The sequence below is a fragment of the Syngnathus scovelli genome, chromosome 17 (genome assembly GCF_024217435.2).
Source record: "Syngnathus scovelli strain Florida chromosome 17, RoL_Ssco_1.2, whole genome shotgun sequence".
Taxonomy (NCBI): Eukaryota; Metazoa; Chordata; class Actinopteri; order Syngnathiformes; family Syngnathidae; genus Syngnathus; species Syngnathus scovelli.
The window spans coordinates 3,888,106-3,914,847 of NC_090863.1; the positions used below are offsets into that span (position 1 = coordinate 3,888,106).

The 26,742-nt window shown below is 46.0% G+C and overlaps 1 protein-coding gene across 3 annotated transcripts in view; it reads left to right on the top strand.

The window, feature by feature from the left end:
* skila (SKI-like proto-oncogene a) overlaps positions 1-26,466 on the top strand; it is a 29,725-nt gene extending 3,259 nt beyond the window's left edge. The window contains exons 2-9 of one of the 3 annotated variants that reach the window (XM_068648707.1): positions 2,393-3,674; positions 17,415-17,510; positions 20,113-20,198; positions 21,102-21,244; positions 22,419-22,756; positions 23,037-23,267; positions 23,629-23,920; positions 24,074-26,466. In XM_068648707.1, coding sequence (XP_068504808.1) covers positions 2,393-3,674; positions 17,415-17,510; positions 20,113-20,198; positions 21,102-21,244; positions 22,419-22,756; positions 23,037-23,267; positions 23,629-23,895 — 2,443 coding nt within the window. In that variant the 3' untranslated portion in view covers positions 23,896-23,920; positions 24,074-26,466. Of the gene's footprint in view, positions 1-2,392; positions 3,675-17,414; positions 17,511-20,112; positions 20,199-21,101; positions 21,245-22,418; positions 22,757-23,036; positions 23,268-23,628 lie in introns of all 3 variants that reach the window. The other 2 variants (XM_049746470.2, XM_068648708.1) reach the window with 2 other exon arrangements.
* The last annotated feature ends 276 nt before the right edge of the window (positions 26,467-26,742 follow it).

Below are 26,742 nucleotides of genomic sequence, written 5' to 3' on the forward strand. Positions count from 1 at the left end.
TAGTCGGTCGAATTGGCGAGACAGCGTTCGGCTTCTTGAGTCACCCACCTTCCGCCTCCTCTCCGCCGCCCTAACTATCGCGTTACTCGCTTGTTATAACCCACTATTGCTGCTTTTTTTTTTTTTTTTAGCTGAGCCGAGTGTTGTCTTAAGGGGTTGAGCTCGCCAACTAGCTTTTTCACGGCATAAATTAGTCTCTGGTTTCGTTTTTTTCTTCGTTTTATTAGTAATATTTGTATTAATCGTCCCTAGCGTGTTTCGGAAAGCCTGCCGTAAAAAGATGATGATTATTCGTTGTCGAATGTGTCGGCTGTGGTGAAGGAGACCGCGGCGACACATAGTGGGGGCACTCCAAGCCCCGGGACCCGACCGCGATGGCCGTAGTAGTCGTAGTGGTGGCGGCGGCGGCGGCTCTCCTCAGATCGAGACTGGGGAGTGCAGACAGTGAATGTCATTATCGGCGCTGTCTGCATACCAGCGCAGTCGTGGCGGGAGGAGGGAGGGGGTAAAGACTGGAGAAAGAGCTTTTCTATGCGGCGTCCTTGCAGCAACGAAGCGGTGCCTCGGACTTGGGTTGGTCATTATTGGATGATCCCCAAATGCAGATGTTTACGGGATACTTGCCCCTTAGCGCCTCACCCTTGGAGCAAAACTCATTACCCCACCGCGAAGTTCATGTTGACATGTGTTCGCGGTGCTTTATGACATTAAAACGCCCGCAAACATCAACCGGGCTGCGGAATCAAGGTCGGGCTTTTGCGCAGAAGCAGTGCGCCAGTCGAGGGAAAAGCTCCGTGAAAAAATGTGCAAAGGCATGCACATACACATTCATCTGCCAGCATTGGGAAGACGAATCCCTTTCGATTTCATACTAAATGTGTCAACAGTGAACCAGAAACACTGGCTCATATTTTGAAATATGAGTGTTGTGTTTTTGTCATGTATAAAAAGTTGTTTTTAGAGAATTGCAGCAAAATGGTAAGAATTGACATTGATGCACACAATCTAGTGGAAGTGACCTTGTGTTGGCATCAGCATATTTAAAGATAGCTTTATAGGATTCCAGGCAGACTGGATGGAAGGAACGAAGTCATCTGAATTGTATATTTCTTGGTTTCACAAACACTGGCTAGGTTTTCTTTAGAATTGCTTCAATTTGATCACAGTTTGGATGAAAATTATGATTAGTTGCTCTGTTTTCATAGAGATTGATCCAAATAGGACTTGTGTCCGTGCATCACACTTTTGATGGGAGCATTTCACTTTGACACGCGCAGATTGACCAAATCTTGTCCTGGTCCTAGACGCTGACGCTTGACAATCCCATGATGGCCCGTGTTTCATTAGCCGGCCCTCACCAGAGCTGGGGAAAGCTTTTTAGACCGTTTTGTTTTGCTCTGAAGCAAATGGTTTGGTGAGAAAATACATTTTACCAAGATGATGCGACCACAGTTAGTCTTCTCACTTTTCCCTTTAAAGAAGTTTATTCATTTACAAAAATACAAATCAACCAAAACACAGCTTTTATCTAAAAAAATATATATGCAGTTTTTCTTCAAAGAATCTTTTTTTTTTCCCCTTAAGGAAAAGTCATTTGAATTTCTTCAAAGTATTATGTGTGACTTTGAACTTAGTTGACTTGAACCTAATATGACAGACATAGCAACTCTAAATTGTGTTTACCTTGTTCCACATGATAAGTCCTGCTTTAAAACACATCCACGCTATTGTATGTCAAGCTGTGAGGAAGGAGCGGGTTTTTCTGTTAAGACTTTCATGAAGTGGTTTTCATGCGCTTGATGGAGCCAGCATGCGGTCAAAAGACACAGTATGTTTTTTGTTTTTTTTTAATGCAGAAGCAGTTTCACTTGCAGAGTGCAAATATTGGGGCGGTAACGGGAGCGCCGGCCGTTGTATCTCGTCCACTTGTCGGGATTAACACTTGTTCGCTCGCTGGGGGGCAAAAGTAAAATATCCCATGCAAATTTCAACCCCAGTTCCCCTCCTTCGCTCCACACACACACAAATATCCCACCCCGGGTTCAATTACAAGTGCTGCAAGAGGCTTCCATGTGTTTGTGTGAACTATGTTAATGGCCATTTGGCTCAGCGGTGCACGCAAACAGCCATTGACCTCGTCAATCAACAGCCGCCGTAAAGTAGTTAAAAGCTTTGCAGGCTCTTTCATGCTCTTTGATAATTTGGTTGATTCTTCTGGATGTAGCCATACAGATAGGAAGTACAGTGTGTGCTAAATGTTTTTTTCTAGAAGTTGAGTTTCTTTGTGGAAAAAATTTGATTGCTGTAAAGTTGCTTGTTTGAATGTATATCGTGTATATTTTGGGGATTTTCCCCTATTGACTTTTTTAACATACTCTTTTTGATTCACCAGGAAGCGCATCGAAACTTCGAGAACTCTTCATCATGCGTGTGTTCATCTATCGGAGAATCAGCATCATTTAATAAAGGGGGGAAAAAGCCAACGGGATCAACAAAAGGAGTTGTTCCAAAAAGCCAGACAGAAAGAGTCAAGAACAAGCCAGCGCTCAGACATGGCCAGCACCCAGACCAGCTTGAAGAGCTCCTTCAAAGGCCTGAGCACCTTCAAGGGCGGCATGAAGCGCCTGTACCGCGAGCGTCTGGAGGACGCGCCCATCAAGAAGCGAGTGATGGCCGAGATCAACCTGAAACGCCGCGGCTTAGAGTCCTTCCACAAGGCGGCCAAGGTGAAGCGGGAGCAGGTGGAGGAGGCGCACCACCCGCAGCTTCACCACCGCGACACGGACGCCGAGCTGCACGCGGCCGCCTCGGCCAAAGCGTTGGACCTGAGCCCGGGGCTCAAACACACACTGGCCCAGTTCACGCTGAGCAGCCAGAGCTCCCTCGGAGGGCCGGCCGCCTTCTCGGCGCGCAGCGGCTTGGAGCCTTCCCACGCCGGCATGCCCCCGCTGCCCTCCCCTCCCGTCTTGGGAGGCGGCCCCCTGCTGGTCCCCTGCGACAGCTCCACCGAGCTCACCCACTCGCCGCTGGAGGGCGAGTCCATCTCCTGCTTCGTGGTGGGCGGTGAGAAGCGGCTGTGCCTGCCGCAGGTGCTCAACTCGGTGCTGCGCGACTTCTCGCTGCAGCAGATCAACACGGTGTGCGACGAGCTCTACGTGTACTGCTCGCGCTGTGATGCCCAGCAGCTGCACATTCTCAAGGTGCTGGGCATCCTGCCCTTCAACGCGCCGTCATGCGGTCTCATCACGCTGACGGACGCGCAGCGGCTGTGCAACGCGCTGCTGCGCCCCGGCGCCGCGCTGCCCGCTGAGCTGGGCGCCAAGCTGTCGGGCCAGGGCCCACTCAAGGAAAGCGAGGCGGGCTTCCAGGTGGAGCATCAGTGCCTGGGCAAGTGCCAGGGCCTGTTCCTGCCGCAGTTCTACTCGCAGCCAGAGGCGCCCTGCGTCCAGTGCGTGGAGTGCCACCTGCTCTTCTCGCCGCAGAAGTTCGTCATGCACTCGCACAAATTGCCCGACAAGAGGACCTGCCACTGGGGGTTCGACTCTGCCAAGTGGCCCTGCTACCTGCAGCTGGCCAGGAAGTACCAAGGCTCGCCCGAGGAGGCCGAGCTCAAGCGGCTGCTGGACGAGGTCAAGGGCAAGTTCCACTACCAGCTCAAGAGGACGCTCGACAAGGTGAGTCTTCCGTCAAGTGTCACTCACCGCCATCGTGCACTGAAGCTGTGAAACTGGTAGTGTTTGACCGGACGCAGTAGTTGCGCTTCCTGGATGACGCGGAAGCTCATCAGCTAGACTGGACGACCCAAAAAAAATGCAGTTTGGAAGCTTTCAGGTGGACTAGACTACATCACGCCGCTGGTTGTGTTTGCGTTGGTGCGAGAGGTCTGGGCCGGGTGGCCTCATCAGACAGACGGCGTTAGGCCAGCTGATCACAGCTGAAGAGGAAGTGCATCATTTGTCTCCCCTCAGGTCACCTCGGGGTCATTGGGAATGTCAGTGAACAAAAGGCCAATACATGAACCTTATAAAGTGCAAGGCCAGAACCAAACACCGCCACCAAGTACACGGCAGGCGCTGTGCTGTCCAAAATACGAAACAACATAACATTTATGAGAGCGCCACTCATCATTCTTCGGTAAATTATATTCTAGAAAACTGCCTTGAAATTAACATTTACAACCAGCAGCTACGAGTTAGCTTGTCTACAACTGACACTCTAGAGTCGCTATTGAGGCAGATCCAGTAACCCGCTAACTAGCTAGCCATGCTAATATCAATTTGTTACCGCTCAGAGTGACATTTTATTGTATAATCATTACCCATAAAAGTATTTAAACCACAACGGGATAAGATTTCCTCTATAAATGATGTGAGAGGTGACACAAGACTTTTTTGTACATAGATTTGAAAACTCCCCGTCCGCTTCAGTCATGATTTATGGTACACACGTCGTCCGTCTTGCCTTCCCATTTGTCTTCCTCCTCTGGACCAAGTAGATATTCTCGAAGCACGGACAAAGGTCAGCGCACAAAGCGCGGCCCTTCCAGATGAACGTGTGAGACAATGTCGCTAACCTCGTCGCTAAGGTGCTGTTAAGCGGGCGCGACATGACGCATGGTCGCAGCTCGTTGTCTCGTACTTAAGTCGCCTCTCGGGAGCCTCCGTCTCACCTCGTTGTCAGGTGTTGTCTCTCCGTGGAATGTCTTTTTCTTCTCTTCTCGCTCACTCATTCAACGTTGAAGCCTTTGTTGCACCTATTTTTTATTTACCTGAAAGGCTGCATAGCTTGAATTAGATATCAGAAATGTTGTAAAGTATTGTAAAGGGACAAAGCGACCATACGAGTTGAGTTGAAAAAAAAAAAGGCAAACTAGTTGTTGAAAGTTGTCATTTTCGGAGGAAAAGAAGCAAAGTTTTATATCGCGCCTGGGTTCAAATATGGCCCGCAATCGCCCTGTTGAGCACCTTTTGATCAGTCCCAGATTCCTGGAGAGGATTTAAAAAAAGGAAGTTGTTCTTCAAAGAGCGGATGGGAGCGTTTGTATGAAAGTATTTGCCGTTGGTATGCGCGTGTGTGATGAACGCGCACGTTTGAACAGGAAGTGAGGCAGACGGACGTGTCTGTCAACCTGAACATCCTCCAGACTCCCGCATCCGCCGCCGCCGCCGGCTCAGCTGCCGCCGCCTCTGTGGCGGTGACTCAGAGTTTCCACATCCCAGTGGATGTTGGTGGAAGCCAGGCAAGGCATCTTATAGTAATGCAGACTTTTTCACACTGGCTTGCTTCTTTTTGGGGCTTTGGCGTGTTGCTCTAACCCTTTTCCCTTTGGCCCGCTTTTGCACACTGCGGCTTTTACAAGCAGTAAAGTCTCAAACAAGGGGGAGCATTTTTGGAACGTTGTCACTTTCTTTGCCAGCGACCAGTCCCGTATCCTGCTTAGGGCGTTTGGTTTGAAAAAACGCAGTTAACTCCCCCCTCCCTCCCTCCCCCATGCTGTACAAACAGCGCTCTCTGTGCTCCGCAGCGCTGCTAATGTAAACACAGACTCAAGCAACACACACACACACACACGGCACTTATCTAACCTGTGGTGTCTTCATAATGATGGCTCGTCAATCACTCAACATCCACACAAACCCATTTCACAATCATAAAAAAAATTATACTTGTAATCTTATGGCAAGGAAGTGATAATATTGCGGGAATTGGGTCAAAAATATTCTGATAGCAGTCATATTTTTACACAAAATTGTAAGAGATTAAAATTTTATTGTAGCAAGAAGTTATCATTTTTTTCCTGTTGTACTTTTTGGAGAGAAAAATAAAACGGAGCATATTAATGGATTTTTTTTCAATTAAAAAATTCAGTATTTTTTTTCTGTCCTACTATTATGACTAATAGATTTCCAACTTTTTTTCTCCTCTTTATTGTGACTGTAGCATGACAGTGGCCCAGTTTAGCGGACCTGCGCCAAGGCACCTCTTGTGTCTTAAACCTTGTCACACGTGGCAAATTGTTGACCGTTTTGTCACGTAAGCTTTGTTTTCATTGAACAGAGACTCAGACGCTGTGACCTGATATTTTCAGCCTCGCCGACATAAAAGCGGCGAGGGAATTGTGTGTGTGTGTGTGTGTGTGTGTGTGTGTGTGTGTGTGTCTCAGTTACAAGTGTCAGACAGGGAGATCAGCCCCCCCCCCCCCCCCCCCCCCCCCTTCCTCCCCACCATCCTGACTGAGTGTCTGCGGCACAGACGGCAGACAGCTGCATCTCTCTTATTTGCTGTTTGGAAGCCAGTGACTTCATTACTGCATTGACGTAGCCGCACTCAATGGCTATCTGCTGTTCTCTTCTGTCTGTCCGTCGGCAGCTCTCTCTCCCGGGCGTCATCTAAATGGATTGTAGCCATCATGCTAATCATTCTTCTTCTTCCTCTCTCCTCCACTGACTCTTGTTCCATGCTCACGTCCAACTCTATTTGCGCAGTTCCACGTCCAGACTCAGACATTTCAGCTGTCGCACACGTGTGTCTGCAAACAGAACAGGGAAAAAAAAAAATTCCCCCAACTATTGTCACTATTGTGTTGCATTAATCACCATGATTTCCTCACTACCCCCAAAAAGTGCAAATTATTACAGAAATAAAGTATAGTAGTTGTTTTGGAAAACTTGTTTTGAAAATAGTCCCCTAATACTTTGGGGGGGGAAACATATTTAGAGGTATAGTTCTGATTTTCTGAGAAACCATTCCATATCTCCATGCACAAACAAGTCAATAGTGCCAGACACATTTCCACTGTAGTCCCCCTCCAGGCCCCAATTGGCCCACAGTAACAAAATAAGCCTCAAAAGGAGCCGATAAGTCAACCGTTGCATAAGCGCTTGTCATTTGTGTGTCTCGGACGAGTGCCGAAACCCGTGGCTATTGATCAGCCTTGGATGGATCCGTTGGCAGAAGACGAAACAGACGAGTGAAACCAACTTGCAACTGCGGTCCATGTTGAGACTCGCTCTGCAATCGAGTAAACCTCACCGCTAGTCCTTATTGCAGCTGGCCAGACAGCCCGCAGCGTCGGCCAAGGAAGGCCAAGCCTCGGCTCCTCTTTCCTGGGTTGAAAATTAACCTCCCCGAGACCCCAGCTGAACCGCTCGCCCAGCCTGGAACATCCCACTCGGCAATCACACGCCGCTTACCCCAAACACACACACTCTTCCCAACTCCTCCCCGGCCGGGATGGCCGTCTACATATTTCATGTCATTTTGCAAAGAACAATTAGCCATTTATGCTGAATACACAGCAGCTTCTTTGAACCCCGAGTCTGCACGTAGCGCCAGGCACAACAAGCCTGGCTTGTGTTTGCTTGGTCTTGTCAAAGGAGGCCCCTCCGAGGTAGCAAGGGTGGGGGGGCTCTGAGGTAGGGGGGTCTCTGGTATGTCGCCATCAGGTCAAAGGCAGCCAGCATGGCAGCGGGGCAACGGTTTGACCGCCCACTGGAGGAATGCCAAATTCACAAAAGGCTAAAGCTAAAGATGTCGCGGTGCTGAGGGAAAAAAAAAAAGATGTAATAGGAGATTTGTTTTCTTTGTTTAAGCAACGTGTGATAATGAAAACCGTCAAATCAAATCGCAGTTTTAGGAGAATAGTTGTTTTTGGAAACAAGGCGGGGTCTCGGCTATGTCGCCATCGGGTCAGAGGCAGCTCCACCGCTCACTGGAGGAAGGCCAAAGTCGTCGCTTGGTGAACTTTCCCCTTCAGTTTTGCCTCCCCTCGGATTAGTTCCGCGCCAGCCGACAGTCGGGCCGGGAAGCAAACACCCATTCTTCACCCATCGGCACGCCGTATTTGAAGTGCACCGGTGGTTAGCATTCCCTGAAAGGCGAAGACGATAATGTCAGGGCTTGTGCTGCGAGCTGGTCCGTGAGGTCAGTCAGTCGGTCAGAAAGAGCGAAGCCTCGCCCGCTACCTCGCAGACTAAACAAACACAACCAAATATTTTCCAGACTTTAAAATAACTCTGCACTCCCAGACTGTGTGCATGTTCACAAGACTGTGACACCTAAGTCCAGAGCGGTTTGCTACTTTTACACACGGTGGGCGTCTTTTAAAACATCCTTCTTCAAATTATATAAATGTCCACACACCATGAAATTATTTAAAAATAATAAAAAATGGTCTACTCAGAGATTGGCGCGTTTGCTTTACGCTGGTTATGATACTCAAGGCTAAGAATGAAATAAAGCACACCGTAGTTGCTCCTTTTCATTTTTGTTTTATATTCATGCCTGAAACACATCAAAATTCTCATCCGGTTTGTTTTGGCGCATAGTCTGAATAATAAAGTCTGATCGGCAATAATAAATCAATTTGTTGACAAGGAAGTGAAGCGTTGTCTATCTGGTCTCTGTGGGAGACGCAAGAGCAGGTTGTCTTTTTAATCGGAACTCCGGCGTTTGCATTTGAAAGACTCCTTTGCTCACCCAGCGCAGATTAATGAAGATGGAAACACCAGAGGCGCTTTTTCCATAGGCGCATGTACGCCGCATATCATACGGGCACTTAAGACTCCCCCTGTAATATTTTATCCCCACTGACGGTGATCAAAAGCGTGTCACGAGTCCCGCCGGAACATCATGCTCATCAATTATACATGCTGCAAACAACCCAGAGTCGAAGTCGGCCATCGCCATTACGGAAATCCCCATCGCTCCACTTAGTCTTATTATTTATTTTGTATGTTCTGTAATCATCTCTCTTTGGACTGCTTCTCGTCATTCTTTCTCAATTTCACCTTGGTGTTGCCGCTTAGTTCCACTTCCATGGAAAATATCCATAAAGTGCATGCGGAGGTGAACGACTTTTGGGGATCGTCCGTTATGGAAACACGCTTCTTTTTACAGGATGTAGATGAGCTGGCGTGGAGCCCGCAGGGCAATAAGTCTTAAGTTTGCGTGTGCGCAAAACCCCCTCCCTGACTCTCCTGACGGCGTCACACTGCAGGTGAAGTAGCGGCGGCATAAACAAGCCAAGCACTGACGCCGCTTTGGCGCAGAGATCCAGCAAAATAAGAATCGGAGTCGTGTCTTTGACACAACAGCCAGTGGAGTAACCAGTTCCTTAAGTCGTTAACTCGGGACGTCACCGCTCTGCGGCGGCCATTTTAAGCAGCGGGCTGTGATAAGCGCACTCGGTCATGTCAGACATTTTCCAGTTTGTCACGACCGCCGAATCCACCGGGATGAATCACATCCCCGTCCCGGCTGCTTCGTCATCGGCAGTAAAAAGGACACGAGGCCAGACGCTGACCTCAGCGACATAACATCCCTCATTAAGGACAAACACCCCCCCCCCCCCTCTCACACACACACACACACACACACACACACACACACACACACACACACACACACACACACACACACACACACACACACACACAAAAAGATAAGCAGCTGTGTAGACACACCCTGTGGGAATGCATCATAAAAAGGAAAAAATTGTCAGGAAAATAACCGTGCGCTTCCTGTCGCTTTGCGGTTTTGTCTTTGACAAAACATTGATCATGATCCCAGTTTGATATGTCTTTGATTCGCCACCCAGGTGTGTTGACTCGGGTGACTCAACCCTGATGACATTTTATCGTGGGACTCAGACACGCAGGCACTGACTGTTACCGTCAAAATTTAAAGAGGCGAGTGTTTACAAGCAGCGCGGGGACGCATTTACAAATCATTTACTCAATCATTTATAGTCAACAAGCCTCAACGTGCATTTAGGAAGTGACTTGGCTGACCGTGAAACAAGAGTTCAGAAGATCCGCTGTGATATTAGTTTTTGTTTTTATATAAGAAAAAAAAAAATCCTTTTGTCTTGCTTTCTTGCACAATTGGACTTTTCTTATCCGGCTAGCTGAAATGAGCACACTGGGAGTGATTGTTGTTGGTCCTTGAGCTCATTTTAGGAGAATGAGACGGATTTGCAGCAGTGGAGCTGTGCGTGCGTGTTAGTGTGACAGGGAGACAGGCCTGCCTGCCTGCCCAAGGGGTGCTGGGTAGTGTGGTGGTGAGGGGGGGAGTAAGACAGGCCGGGGCGGGGGGGTAGCACGGCCAAGCTAGCCATGCATAGACAGAGGAGCAGTGGAGGCTTCAAACAAGCGCTGCATGTAATATGGATGAGAGCCTACTCGCACACACTCCCTCTTTCTTACTCTCACATTACCCTCCCAATATAAATTATCCGTGAATGTTTGTGTGAAGAGTTGTCTGTGCAAGTGAGGGTGATCGGTTCAGAAAATAAGACATAAATAAAACAGAGGATTGCACATTGTGTCTTTAAAGCCAACCACATAGCTGCTGCTACCTGAATGCTAACGTACATTATGGGAAACCATGCTATAGCTGCACTGGCTAATAATTAGCATCCAGTAGAGAGACCGTCTATGCGCATTTTCTTTATCCTCTGTGAAGAACGATTATTCGTACCATCCGAGTAACCGAGGGAGGACCTGACTGTATGTTTTTCTAGGGCTTTTTATTACAAGTATGTGCTATCGAGTGGCTTGGGCAGTTGTCTCCATTTTGTGGAGTGCTGGCTCGCCGTCTGCTTAGCAACATTGCTCTCTCACGCTGTCTTTCTCTCTTCTCTCCGGGCTCTCTCTTGTTCTGTCCTCTCTGAGGTTTTTTTTTTTTTTTTTTGCTTCTATTTTAAGTGTCCTCTGGCAGTGAAAGTCTCCAGACTCTTACGTCCACATTGGCCCAGATGACGAGTACAGTCATAGACAAGACAAGAGCCCACTGGCCTCATTCTCTCTCCACGTCCTCTTTCATGAAGTGTGCCTGGCTGTCCGTCTTTGGACTGCGTCATTCTACTCTTGTTTGATGGCTCTTTTCATCGGGATGTATGCGTGTGTGTGTGTGTGCGCAGGTGAGTCCCTGTATCCGGGGCAACACCAGGAAAGCAAAATCTTAGCTGTTGACGATCATTTCATTGAATATTATAGACCGGCTTCTTAATGATCGATTATAAATGAAGTTCATAAAATTAGTCCAATAAAGCAAAGCAACAGACAGACCTTCTTGTCACAATGCTCCCCAGTTAGTAATGCTATGATATAAATTCCTATAAATCAATCTGGTGAGTATAATGTCAAAGAATTTGTCTGAATCATTCGCAGGAATGACAAACATCACCCGCCTGCAGCGCTCTGCCGTCTAGACACTCATAATTAGGGCATGTTGTCATCATTATCATTATTTTAATTATTATGAATGTCTTAATGGCATAATTCCTCATTTGATTATGCCACAGCTGCAAAGTGAGACATGACCTAACGCTTCCTGTTTGTCATTTTATAAGGAAATAAGTGAATGGCTGCTTTCTTCCCACGCCTTCCTTCTTTGCGTTTTGTCAACAGGGCCACGCCAAGTTAATTAAAATACCACCAAAAAAAAGGCGTAGAATTGCAAGAATATGTTGTCAACATTTTTCCGCCAACAAAGTCATCATAGTTATGAGGAAAAATCGTAGTACGTATTACAAGAAAAGTTATGTTATTATAAAGAAGCCGGGATTTGACTGTGAGAAAGGGAGGATGGGAGATGAGTCGAAAAATTGATCGAGGCAGTTTTTTTTCTTTATGCGACAGATCATAGGAAAATAAAAACCAAAGTGCCGCTGTAAAGCCAAGAGCAGCGAGACATTGCGAACTGTTCCTCGGGCACCCGCAAGTTATAGCAAGGATGTAATGTAATAAGGTCGGCTTGTAAAAATGGCTGACAGACGCTACAGTTATATGTATGTGGGAGGCAACCTATTGATTCCCCCGAAGGCAATACGAAATGTATAAAAACTATGATGCGATGATTAGAATGAAATATTGTTAGCTTTCCTGAGTTAAAAGCAAAGGCTATTCTTTGCCCTTGATTTTAATGCAGCACCAGTTCCTCTTAAAGCTAGTCAGCATGTCTATGATAAGTAGACCAACATAAAAGTCTGAAGAACCCTCAACGGAAAAGGCGAAGGAAGTCAGCCATTTTGGTTTGAAGTGTCCATTTTGATGAAAATTAACATTTCATAGCATCGTCTGGGATGTTTTGCAAATCCAGCGCCAATAGTCAGTTTTGCTTAACAAAGTGCAATTTGGTAGCCATGTATATATATGAGCAGACCCTTAAAAATGTCTTTATAAACCCATGCAGGAAAAAGTCAGGAGGTCTGCCATTTTTCTTTCAATTGGCCTTTTCATTTTCATTCACAATTGGTAGCATTGTCCAGGAACTTTTGGATATTCAGCCCCCAAAGCCAATTTCCCCAATGCAATGTAGTAGACGTGTCTGTCTTGAAGCAACCCGCAAAAAAGTCTCAAGGACCCATGCCTGAAAAGACACAGGACGTCAGCCATTTTGGCCCGAGGCTGCTGTAAGCTTTCATGTGTTATTAGAATTTCCCTTCCCTGGTCCAGACAGCGCCCATGTGGCGCAAAATTGTGCCAGCGGGCCTGAAGCCAGAGCTAATCGGGCGGGAATGAAACATTCCTTATTCGTGAGGGTGTGTGCGTGTGTGTGTATGTGTGTGTGTATTGGGTGCGTGCACAGACATCAAGTCGCATGACATCAGTCTCACCTGTCTGCTGTCTCCATTTGCTTCCTGTTTGTCCACCTGTTCCGACTTGTCCCCTCACATGCCTTTTATTTTTTCAATATTACGTCCTCTCAACTTGTAGGTCCAACAGAAATCATAGATGAAGTTCAATTCCCTTTTATATTCTAATGAGGTCCCCCAACATCTTATTTTCCACCCAAATAAAAGTGTATTCTTTTAAATGCCTCACTTTATTACAGGCTTCCCTCATGGGCTCTTATTGATTTGGCTGCTAAAACAAAGTGCCGCTCCCAGTCCATGGCTAAGTGGCTTATTGGATTAAGTGCATGTGTGTACGTGTGTGTGTGTGTGTGTGTGTGTGTGTGTGTGTGTGTGTGTGTGTGTGTGTGTGTGTGTGCGCGTGTGTGCGTGTGTGTGTGCGCGTGTGTGTGCGTGCGTGTGTGTGTGCGTGTGCGTGCGTGTGTGTGTGTGTGTGTGTGTGTGTGTGTGTGTGTGTGTGTGTGTGTGCGTGTGTGTGTGTGTGTGTGTGTGTGTGTGTGTGTGTGTGTGTGTGTGTGTGTGTGTGTGTGTGTGTGTGTGTGTGTGTGTGTGTGTGTGTGTGTGTGTGTGTGGTAGGGACAGGTGGGACCATCATGTATAAAGCAGACAGTTGTGAGCTTTTTGTGTCTCCAGGTTTGGGACCAATAAAGTGATATTACCAAATATCCATTCATGAAGGAGAAAGATTTTTCAGCCAAATACATCCAGTCGTTCTTGAGAAATACTGGTGAAATAATTTAAATCTATTAGGGGTCCTGTTACTATGGCAACTGAGGCTGATATTCAGTTTTTTTTTAAATGTATTCAAATTATCTGGAAGAAGTTATACAGTTTTATTCTTTTCCATTGGAAGGTATTATTTTTGCAAGTATAATAGGCATTATTATTATTATTATCAGTCAGTTGTCAAAATATACAATATATTCGTATTGTTTACAGCACAAATAACCATTTGGCATTGTCGTGCTTGATTTATTTTTAACAGCCGGCAACGGGCAGGCAACTTTGCATTGCTGGCGACGAACTGATGCAATGGTCCATGTGTACAGGATGTCAACGCAGCTTGTAGATCGGTTAGGTAAAAAAAAGAAGCTCCTTCCGCGCATTACGCCGCCGAGCATCTCAGACAGGAAGCGTGTATTTCGACAGCTTGGCGTCTGACGCGGCCCGCCGGACTGCGGCAGGATGTGGTGAAAGCAGACAGGGCGTGACCACGTCTCTGCGGGCGACTCTTCCAGCAAAAGTGCACCCAAATAAAAGTGGACTTCCTTTTTCTGACAAGACGCTTCAAAAAAATAAATAAATAAATGTCTGCTGCACTGACCTCCTCCTGAGTGCCAAGCACGCAAATGGGCTCTAAGGGCCAAGAGGGAGAGACAAGTGTTGAGTTTCATTGAGTGACGTGAAATTTCATTAGTCATGAAATTATTTAAAAAAAAAAATTGGTCTGTCATGAGTAGACCCACAAAAATTCTAAAGAGCACATTTTTGAAATGCCACTGGTCGCTCAGTCCTTTTGATGAAAATTCTTCACGTCTATAGTCGTGGTGATCTTCGCAGGTGACCCACTAAAGATCTACAGTACATGTCTGCCTCCTGAGATGAAAGTTCAAACTGAAGGCACATTTTCTTTTATTGCAGCTGACTGAGATAAGATATTTACGAGCACGGTTTTACCATACGGTTACTCTTTCATTTGAACCCCCCCCACCCATATATACATATTTACGACATAACACTTGCAACCTGCTGCGTACCCACATATCACTCATGAGCTATAAATATCTGTATCTAAACGGCTTCTTAATCACCATTTAAGTTCCAGTTAGTTACAATGTGTGGCGATTTCGACGCATGATTCATTTGTAACAGCTGTCCTCCTCTGCATACTTCCTTTCCACTTCACTGCTCTTTGTGTTATATATACCGAGTGTGTATATATATATATATATATATATATATATCAGCAGGAAGACTGTGTGGGTATTTATAACTGTGTGTGTATGGATCCACGTGGAACTTGACCTTGGTTCGTGTGTGCTTGTCTGTGTAGGTGGGGCGGGTGACCCCAGGATCATGTTCATTTGGATACAATGTCATGCCGAAGTGTACTTTTTATCATTTTATTGACAAATCGTAGTATTTAGAGTCACAGAGGGTGTTAGGGTTTTTCAAATTATCCTTATCGTATGATTATGTTGGAATGCAACCGGTAATAAATAACCTACCTTGTCTCATCCTACACAAGGTCGTAAAACACCCCTGATATGTTTTGACTAGAGCACAAGGGCTTCCTATTCAGTCTACTCTTGCCCCCACTCTCTTAATAAATATGTCCTTGCAGTTGGGAGAGTTTCAGACTTCATTCCTGGAGCGAGTGAACTCTCCACCTGCAGGTTTCTAAAAGAACTTGCTTGTCTCCCGTGTGGTTCTTGCAAAATAAGTTGGAGTGAGCAAATCTCTAACAGAGGGGATGTCATATTTTCATAACAGAAAATAATTGCAAAGTACTGGGCAACACAAACCTCTTTCTGCTCCAATAACGTTGTCCGCTGCGGGAACGTCACGTGTACTAATGGTCTGGGGAATATGCCGAGGCTGCGGAAATGGGTCACCGTGAACGTTCACATGGTCTGTCTAGGGCAGTATGTTTCATTGTGTGTGTGTGTACATGCCCGTATATGTACACGCGTGTTCATGTGTGCGGGCGCAGCTGGTGATTAGGAACAACAGGGCAGAGGTCAGCCAAGCGACTGTGCGGAATGCTAATCCGCATTGTCACAAGGCGAGGTTCGGCCTCGCAAAAGGGCTGGAGACGTGCGTGTGCATGTATTAGCGGCCTACGGAGGAGACGTGCTACTTGGTGGCAGATTAACACAACATGATGTTTGTTAATAAAAACATGGCAGGGGGGGAAGGCGGCCGGCGAGAGAGCCACGAGTGAGTCGTGTTGACGTTTGCAGACACCCTCGTTAAGCCGGCGGGAATAATGAGCAGGGTTTGTGCAGTGGGAGTTTGTCCTGATGAGTGGGCGGTGGGCGTTAAACCGTCAACTGTCAGGTAACGCGTAATCACGCGAGCAGCCATTAGCCAAGCGTAGCAACACACACACACATGTTTTGGGTCATTTCTGTGTTAATATTTAAGTGAGTGAGACAAAATTTTGAGGTTGTGGTGTAGTGGTGATATATATATATATATTTTTGTTTTTATAGGTTTCACTGTTTTCCTTCTTTCGTTACATAAACAAATCACAACATTGTGACTTTTCAAAGCTAATTTCCTTCCCATGGCACGGTGCATTCCGATTCATGAACAAATTCCATTTATCCGAGGAATGGAACCCTAAATTGACAAACATGACCTTAGATACAAAACGAATCGTTTCGTCTTAATTTAATCAAAACAATTTTTCTTTGCAACAAAACCTTCCAAAAACACAGAAGAACTAAAAAAAAACCGTTTCAAATCAGTTGTCCGGTAAAGTGCTACTCTTGATGGCCAGCTTTAACCTTCATACAGACGTGTCCTTGGTGTCCACGTCATGTGACCTGCCCTCATAAAGAAAGACTGCACTTTAATGAACTTGCTCATCAGCACAACGTGCGCCGTCTTGGGGGTCAAGCTCAGAAACCACCTGTCATTAACATCCACGTTTTTCCCTCCACTATTGTTTTTGTCACCTCCCACCGGCACTGCAGTGGCTTCACCGTCACTTTCCGTCAGTCTCAGCCCTCCCCCTCTCAACCTCTATGCTGCTGCAGTAGGGAAGAAAAAGAAACTCCAGCCAATCAGGAGCCGACGTAAACAGACGAGCCCCCTCGCTCTGCACACAGCACGCCGTGTTTAGGAAGATACACACACACACATATACACTTAGCTGCTGGTTGTTGCATGCGCAAACACGCTCATTCAAGTGCAAACGAGTAATCCCTGCGGTGTTACCATAATCTCCTGAACAGAAATAAATTAGCCGTTAGTTTACTTGTCAGGTGGCTGCTACCTGGCATTGTTCTGAGCTAATAGCGACAATGGCTCTGAGATGTCTCATCCAGAAAATGCTTGTTTTTAAGCGTGTACTCATCCTTGGGCCCTAATTAATTTGACCAAGTTGATTTTTATTTCATTTGAGTTGTATTACAGGATGGAGATTTGAGCCTCTGCTCCTTGAGGCCTCTTGCTGAGCATGTCCTGGATTTGCTGAAAACACACATGCGCAAAGGCGCCGTCGCTCCTGTTTACTCGGCGCACACACACATACGGCTCACAAGAAGCTGACATAATGAATCATAAAGCTCCAGCACACACACACGCGCGTATAGTATACAATATATAGCGGCGTCCTCACATTGACGCACACCAGCGCGTAATGGCAGCCCGCTCGGCATTGCTACTCTTTTATTCATAGAGCTTCCTCGGCGGCCTTGTTCACTCCCGTACAAACCTCGCTAATTTTTCCGGAAATATTCATCTCCATTTTTTTTTTAAATCTCTTTGATGTCATTAGTGTTCCTTTGTCCTCCATTTTCACACGAGCTAGTCTCTATCTTGTCTTCCTGCTTTTCGTCCGTGCTGCCGTCAGCATCGTTTCCATCCCAATGGCACGAGTCTTGATGCCCAAAATTAGAGAAAGTCTGAAAGTCTGGCAAAAAAAAAATATACGTGTATTTTTTATTAGCTGTCGTGAGTCATGAATGACGCATGGCTATAATGCATCGGATCGCATTTGTGCGTATAACCTTGACGTGCCCCCTCTTTTTCTTTTCCTTTCTTTTAGAAGGCGGATGAAGACCAGGAGAACCAAGCTCGCAAATCCTCCGCGGACCTTTGCTCCCCCAGCGGCAAGCTGGCTGAAGGCGAGCCCACGAGGAAGGTCAGTCGCTGGGCTACCCCACTTCATTACCCCCACCCCCAACCCATCTCCAAGTTTGCAATTTCTCATCCATCACCTCCCGTTGCTCCCGCCGCTCTTTCGTACATGCGGGTCAGGTCTCTGGGTCAACAACCTCGCACGCACAAGTCGGTCGTTTTCTGACGGCACGTGACTCCTCGGCGCAACATGTCAGGAAGCACATACACGGCTGCAGAGAGGCTCTTCGAAGCTCTTTATCATCATTATCTCTTTTTCACACACACACACACACACACACATACACACGCACACACACACACACACACACACACACACACACACACACACACACACACACACACACACACACACACACACACACACACACACACACACACACACACACACTTGCTCGGTGTTCTGCAGGTGATCCCTCATCCGCGTCTCCCGGCAGCACATATTAACTTTATTAGATTACGATCCCGGCCCATTTCCTGCTTCATGTCTCCACGTAGCGTTTACATGCATCTACCGTAATTTCCGGACTATAAGTCGCGGTTTTTTTCATAGTTTGGGTGGGGGGGCGACTTATACTCAGGAGCGACTTATATATGTTTTTTTTCACAAATTTTTACTTGATCATTAAGACATCACTTACAAGTATAGTTGACCACTTCCCATGTTATTTTTAGTATAGTTGATCACTTCACATGCTTTTATTTCTTTATCTTGAACATATTCAAAACATAAAAAATAGAGAAAACGTCAAATAAAGCAATTAACACTTTAAAGCACCATATCCAAGTCCACTGTCTGCTGTATGTACACTTGCTCCATTTTTGCTCCTCTTATATTTATTATTATTATTTATTATTATTTGTTTATTTATCATTTATTCAATACTCTTATTTATTCATTGTTAGTGCCTTCTTGGTTTTTTTTTGTGATGCTTGTATGCATATGTGTACTATCTCACCGAGGGATAGTGGAAATGTAATTTCAATCTCTTTGTGTGTCTTAGTATATAAAAAAATATATCGACGATAAAGCAGACTTTGACTTTGATAAAACAACCAAAAAAAATTATATTTTCAGACGAAACTGGATGAGGGCGCTCTAAATTTTACCGTTGGCCGTGACTCATCAACTGGGTGGGCTTAAGAAAAATGGCACCAAAAAGAAACTCATATTTTGCAGGTTACAAACTTCAAGTTGTAAAATATGCAGCTGAAAACAGTAATCGAGCAGCAGAAAGAAAGTTTGGAGAACCGTGATGTACCAATGGATTACTATTTCAAGTGACGTCAGTAGCGCGGCGCGCCGGTTGTTTACATACAAACGTGCCCACACAAGGACTACCATCATTAGCGGTGACCATTTCTAAGTGACACGGAGGACAACGAGTTTGAAGGAATTAAGGATTTGGAGTGACATAGAAGGTTTGAAAAACTATTATGGCTTTTACGCACGCCCGGTCTCTACTGAGTCGGGGGCCGACGCTCGGCCGAGTGGCTGTCCGCGAACGGTGCGCGGGGCTCGGACATGGCCATTACGCACGCCCGGTCTGTCTGGAAGTCCACGCCGCCACACGCTTGGAAGTTTGTTTTGTTTAATAAAGAGCCGTTTACCAAACCTACGTCTATCCTTGTACTTTGTTAACGCTACAATATAGTTATATAGTAGATCTGTGGAATAAAGACGAGGCTGACGTCAGGGCGCACGCGCGGCGATGTTGACAAAGGACGAGGAATTTGATCGATGGATTTAATGGAATTAAAGTGCACGGATGGTTTGATAATATTATTGGCTTGTATTATAGTTATTTAAAATATAGTTTATCTATCGTTATATGAGCCTGTGGAATATTTTGAAGCGCAAGCGCCCTCAGCCGTGCGCACCCATTGTTGACAAAGAACGATCGATGGATTTAATGAATTGGAGTGACACTGATGGTTTTATAAACATGTTATTCATGTAATAGTTGTCCTTAATCACTCTATATGTTACGTCAGGCCCGTTCTCAGCTCTTTGTTTGTGTTTGTCATGTTAGCATACCTATCGTTTAGCCTGTTGTTGCTATTTAATGAATTGGAGTGACACCGATGGTTTTATAAACATGTTATTCATGTAATAGTTGTCCTTAATCACTCTATATGTTACGTCAGGCCCGTTCTCAGCTCTTTGTTTGAGTTTGTCACGTTAGCATACCTATCGTTTAGCCTGTTGTTGCTATTTAATGAATTGGAGTGACACTGATGGTTTTATAAACATGTTATTCATGTAATAGTTGTCCTTAATCACTCTATATGTTACGTCAGGCCCGTTCTCAGCTCTTTGTGTTTGTCACGTTAGCATACCTATCGTTTAGCCTGTTGTTGCTATCGTTTAGCCTGTTGTTGCTCGTTCATGACTGTTTTTGGTGTGGGATTTTGTCGAATAAATTGCCCCCAAAATGCGACTTATACTCCGGAGCGACTTATATATGTTTTTTTTCACTTTTTGGGGCATTTTATGGCTGGTGCGACTTATACTCCGGAGCGACTTATAGTCCGGAAAATACGGTAATCACACTTTCTAATCATTCTTCTATTCAAAACGTGTTTTTGTTTGTTTGTTACCTCAGGGTAAGATGTCTTCAACCATGGTGTACAATCAGCTTTTCCCGAACATCAAGGAGGAGCCGGAACACCCCACCCTGGTTCACCCCAGGTACTACAAACATGTAGTGACTGATGGGCAACTTTATCGTGTATTAAATAGATTTGATTGTTTGATTATAACTCCACTATGCACAAATCCCGCAAAATAGCTGCACCAGAGAACCCACTGATGTGGCTTCATGCACTTCTCACAGTTTAATCCCACCACCCGAATTAAAAAAAGTTGAAAGGGCGATTTGAGGGTCGAGAGGCACCGCGCTGATGCTTTGACGTCGGCGGGATTAGCGCTCTCACCTCACCCTGCGACAATCACATGACCGTCACAACCCCCCCACCACCACCACTACCTCCAACCAGCCTCCACCAGTTTGTAGCCAGCGCGTCTGCGGCAATAAGCCCTAATGAACATCTCGCAATAGATCCGCAGCACTTAACGTCACGTTCGATGTCCATTAGCGGCACACTTGTCGAAGATGAGCCGGGCGTGCATTATTCAATCAGGCCACCGTTGTACTTTTCTGCTTAACCTAGTTCGCCGTGCCAGCCGCAGCTGTGTCTGGAAGGCGGCTCGTGATGATGATGAGGATGGTGTGGGGTGGGGGCAAGGTCTCCATGAGCAAAGAAGCAGATACTGCCACCTGGCCGTTTGTGATAAGCCCAAGGTCTGCTTAGGCGGAGCCGGTGTAAACACGAGATAAGACCGAGCCCAATATTTTTTACGGCCCGCGCAGCCTGAATTACGGCGCGTGTATATGTTGCATATCATCCCTGCAAAGTCCATAACTCATAAGGTTTTATGAGACCATGAAAGGTGACATTGCTTGCTCGTCATGATGAGTAGGCTAACAAAAAGCTGCAGTCAGTCAATTATGAACAAACGGAATTAATTAAAGCGGCCTCCAAGTGTATATCAGTGTTTAATCTCCCGCTTTTTTTACCCCCCTCTCTCTAGCTACTACCTGTACACGTACGATAAGATGGTGGCTCCCAACGTGTCCCTACGCAGGGAGGCGGAGATGAGCCCCGAGATCCTCGGCGCCCTGCTCAAGCACCATTACGGCCGAGGAGCGCCGCACCATGACGAGCCCCCCATGGGTCAGTAGCAATGCAGGATAATGCTCCCAGTTCCCCTGCTGTTTTGGTTAGCAACAGAGCCCTAATAGGCTTGGTCGTTAAATCTTCGATATCTGATAATGACGACGCCTCTTAGCTTTGTGTTTCCTGATAGGAAAAGGAAAGCGACGATTTTAGGGAGGAGTTTATTGAACTTCTCAATTTGAAAAGCGATCCAAAATGGAGCCTGCTGCTGCAATTGCGTTCGTTCGTAATAAGTCTGCTCGCCTGCGGTCTGCTGGTAGAGTGCTGCGTGTTTGCAAATAAATGACACACATATGGAGGAGCGAGCACACGCCATTAATATTCTTGCGACGTGACCGGGAGAGACAAGCCTGCTTCTGGAAGGGACGCGTACACGTGTGCTGTAAACAGTAAAGCACGCCTGCAGCCATGCATGTGTTGACCTTCACTTGAAGACTCGGGGCTACCTCGCTATCGATGAGCAAAAGGGGGGGTGACCTCCTTTCCTGCGCTTCTGCTGTGTGTGTTTTATGTATGTGTGTTTGCGTTAATAGCAGTCACAGACGTGTCTCGGCCAACCCAGCCTGTCTCTCCGCGAGCATTTCTCCTGCCTGCCTTCCTGCCATCTCTTTTCCGCATCTCCGCCTCCCACGCAGTCTGCTGTCACGTTCTTCACTCTGCCTGTCCGTGGATACAAAAATGGCCACTTGAAACCAAAATGCTGTGTCTTTTATTTGTGGGTCTACTTGCAATAGACATTCCTCTTGAACTTCTTGTTGCTAAGTCAAACTGTTTTTTTTCAAGTGTGCTCTCGCTTCTCTTTCTGTTTTCTTGGCGTACATTCAGCTCTTGTGCCATATTACTTCCTTTCGACCCACTGCTGTTTGTATAGTATTTACCGTATGCGCATTTTATTTATGTCACACACACGCTGCGAACAAAAGGCAAAGCAGACAAGATGCAGCTTTTGATGTCTTTCCTGTCAGAATTTATCACAGCGATGGGGAAATTATGGAGGCCTACTAAGAGTCCTGGATTTTTTTTTGCATTGATTCATCCTAAATTTTAAAATGCACTAAACCGATTTTGCAGTGATGGAAATGTGAGCTTTTTTTTTTTTTTTTTGCGCATTGCTACCCCCTTTTTTTCTCCTCCAACTTCCTTCTTCATCCAGCTTCTCCTCCTTCATCAGATCTCCACGCGTCGCCTCCACTGGCCGAGGAGGCCAAATCCCAACACACCGCCGAGCTGGAATGCCAAACCCAGGCAGTTTCCATGGAGACAAGCAGCCTGAGCGGCAAGACGTCCGCCCGCACCCGCAGCCCTCCTCATGCTCCTCCTCCTCTTCATCTTGCATCGCCGCCGCCCACAACAGAGACGGCGGACGAGATTGCCGGCTGCGCCGTGAACATGACGTTGGGTGCGCTGGAGGACGACAAGGACAGGATAGTGGTGGAGATCATGCAGATGTATGGCAGGCAGCAGGAGAAGCTTAACTCCACCCTGCACAAGCAGCTGCAGCTTGAGATGGTGAGAAATGAAGACCAATACACCGAGAGGGCTCCTCAATTTGAATCAGAATTCCTTTTAATGTTAAAAACACTCAAGCAGTCTGTCTTTGGTAGTTGGAGGCACTCTAGTACTGCAGCAAGCTCCTGTCTCCGAAAAATTTAAAGTTGGTCTATAAATGGCCAAATTTGCTCTAAAATGGCTGCTTCAGAACAGAATGCGCGGCTTCCTGTGTCTTTTGACTTTTTGGGGGGGAAGCTCCACCTGATAAGACGTGGTCAACAAAATGTCCTGTCCTCAGGAGCTGGAGGCATTGCGCGGCGGCGAGGCCGCACGGCTACGTGAGCTGAGCGCCGAGCAGCGGGAGCTACGCACCGAGCTGGAGGCGGTACACAGCGAGCAGGCGCGCCAGCTGGGCCAGGCTCGCCAGGAGCAACTTGAGCTCGAGACGCGTCTGGAGCAGCTTCGGCAGCAGGCGTGCGCTTGCGAACCTGCCGCCCAGCGCCAGCAGGAGGCGCATTACGCCGCGCAGGTATTTTAGACAAATTGTACTGTAGGTCATTTCAAATTGGTTGTTATTGCGGTTGTGGTTGTCATGTGCGTCTCGTCCATTTTGAACACCCACATAAATTATATGCTTACATACCGTATTTGGCCAATTGTGGGGCTGCTCTCAATTGTAGCCGGACCACACAGACTGCGTATTCAGTCTTTGTTTAGGGCCAACTTCAGCCTTTGCTGCTTGTCTTGTTTTTAAGCTTTCTGTTTCCGCTTGCCATCAATCTCCTGCTCCTTGGCTCCACGCCAGCCCTGAGGGAAGAATGTTAGGCGCTTCTTGTGTGCTGTTCTGAAGATTACATCACTAAGAGGTCCTTCTTGTGCTCTCTTGGCAGTTGTCGGAGCTTCGCCGGAGGCTTGAACGCGCCGAGGCCGACCGGCAGGAGCTGCAGGAGGAGCTGAGGCGGGAACGGGAGGCGCGCGAGAACCTGGAGCGCACCATCGGCCAGCTCAAGCAGCAGATGGCCCAGTCGTGTGCCGCCGTCCCTGCCGGGGCCAGCCCCTCGCCGCCCCTCACCCCGTCCACCGGACCCCCCAACGCCCATTCGCCTGCCTCCTCCTCCCCTTCCTCCGCTTCCTCCTTCTCGGAGGCCCCAAAGTAACTGGCGGTCTTCTTCTGCTTTCATTGTAAGACTTTTGTAATGAAATATCAAAGAAGAGTTTTGTCTTTTTTATTGTTATTATTATTATTATTACCGGTACTCCTCCTTCTGCTCTCAGCAAGCATATTTAAGGACTTTTTTTTTTTTTTTTTGTTTGGCATGTGACTTCAATTTCTAGCCACCAATCATCATTGGCACTGCTTGGTTTGCATTCCCTTGGCACATCTCATGAATGGCGTCCGCTCATCTCCTCTGAGAGCAAAGTGAAAATATGTCATGGAAAACAGAGGACAACTACTTGACCCACCTCGCTTCACGAAGCCGTCCTCCCTCCGCAACACTGCGGCGTCCTTCAAACACCACCGAAAAGAAACACTGTGCTACTTTTTCCGGTGACTCGACTCGACCCACCGCCACCCCTCCCTTGTAGCCCCATCTGGGACAGAAATAGGTTTTTTTTTTTGTTGTTTTCTGCGAAGAAAGTGAAGGCAGCTCTTGATCATAACACGTGGGCTGCTACCCCTTTTTGCAGCCCCGCCCCTTGATTTGACTTGAACATGGGATGCAGGTGACAGCAGTTACTTTCCCGTTACGCTCCCAGGCTGACAAACTGCTACAGGCAATGGAGTTGAGGGGGTCGCCCCTTTTGGGGGAGGACACCCCTCCAGCGCCGGAGCGGTTTAGGGGGCAGACAGCAACACTTTTTGTCACGTTACCATGCAAAAATGTGCTTTTTATTGCCTCTAAAGAGATCCCTATTACCCTGTGTGTGCGTGTGTGAGACTGTGTAAAAACAAAACAAAAAAAATGGATGAATTGAGGTAAAAGGAAGGGGGCGCTCTTTTAAACATTTTATGCATCTGCTACAAATGCAAATTGATAAGACATTCCACTGTGTTCCATCTCAAAGGCAGATTATGAGTATCGTCGCACGTCAAGTCATCGTGGGGACGGCGACCTTTAAGGAAAATATCTAACATAATATTAGACTAAAGATTTCTATTCACTTTGTACATACACTAGCCATTAATATATATAAACTCTTCTTCCATGGATGATCTTTTGAAGGTTATATGAATGTGAGGTGGGGGGAAAAAAGGCTTTTGCTTGGGAGCTTGGCAAAAATATGCAAACCTGTCAAGTGGTTGTGGAGGAATATGATATTTAACATCACATTTTCCGCCGATGTTTTTAGAGTTGGGGGAAAAAAACTCACTTTTTCTATAAAATCCACCAAAGGCCATACTACATTTCTTAAAAAACAAAGAAAGAAAAAAAAAAGATCATTTATGTGGACATTTGTGGCCTTTTTCATAACTATTCCGCAGGGGTTTTTAGAATTCATGCCAGGCCAGATCATATGTGATGCTGGTAATGTGTAAAGTCATCAATAATAGTGTGCAACAAAATGACAATATATATATTTTTTTTTCTTTGCATGTTTCACTGCTCCTAATGTTTTGTGTCACACGGACCGCACACTCAGAAAAAAAAAAAAACGTCTCCCACTCGTCGAATAATAATAATGAACCGCCGAAGCTTGTGTGCATGGAACTTGTGCAAGTTTTTGAAAATCATGATGGGTTGAATGAGTGTCTTTGTGTGCGTGTGTGTGAGATTGACTGGCTTGGAAATGCGTATTTGTACACTCTTGACGCCACTGAATTTGTATTCAGTATTAGTGTTGTTGTTTTTTTTTGGGTCCTAATTCAGCTGAACAAAATAACATTTTTAATTCAAGGGGCCTGCTGTTTGAAGTGAACGAGAAGTTTGCCCCCCCCCTTTAACTATGAACGACATTTCGCAGTGTTACAGTAGATAGGCTTTTGTACAGTTTATTTTTTTTAATTATTTTTTTTTAAACACCAATGGACAAACGTTGTCCACCACAATGACATTTACATATCCCCCGTTAGGGTTTCACACAATGGCGCCGCGTACTGTACATAAAGATGCTTAAAAAAAATGAATAAAAGACAGGAGAGATGTGAATTCCCGACAAGAACGACAATCGTTCTTTTCCTCTTTGGTGGCATGCTTTTGTCATCCATCCTATCATTGGTGCGCGACAAATCGCCTCGTTGTGTTTTCGTTTATACACTTCTTTCAAAACATAGAGTTAAAAAAATTATATATATTATAGATATATATATATATATTTGTGGCTCCCCCATGCTGCCACACAATGCTGAAACATGACTTGCAGTGTCCGTGTATGAATATGACCATTGCCAATAACCATGTGATGACTTGTTCTTTGCATGACTTGAGACAATGATCTCCTACCTCATGTTGTGATATATATAAATATATATATATATATATATAAAAGTTTGTTTTTTTATGCAGAGGACACTAACTGTTCAATATTGACAAGTACATGACCTGAGCGGTAAATGCTTTTTAGCTCTATAATACCTCACTTCTTGAATCTTAGTGTTTTGTTTTTATTTTCCTTTTTTTTTTTTGCCCTCATTTTCATTTCACACCTTGTACATATAACCTTGTGTATAGACAATGAACTTGGATCCAATTCAAGTAAAGTTCTGTAGTGTCAAGCCATTGACACAAGTCTCCTGCTGCTTATTTTCTCAAATGCAAATTTTTTACATCTGAAGTGAACTCAAGTGAAATAATTCGACATTGGAAGTCATACATACAAACAATCAAGACAAATTACAACAGAGCGCAATGTTTTCTGCTAAATTTAAACGACACAGAAGTGGTTTGTCCGAGTGAGTGGACACACTCCAAATAGTACAACACACGCTTCATGTCTGTCCAGTGAAGCACAGCCAGGCCACAAACAATCCCCCAAAAACAGAAGACAAAACTTTTCCTGCCAAT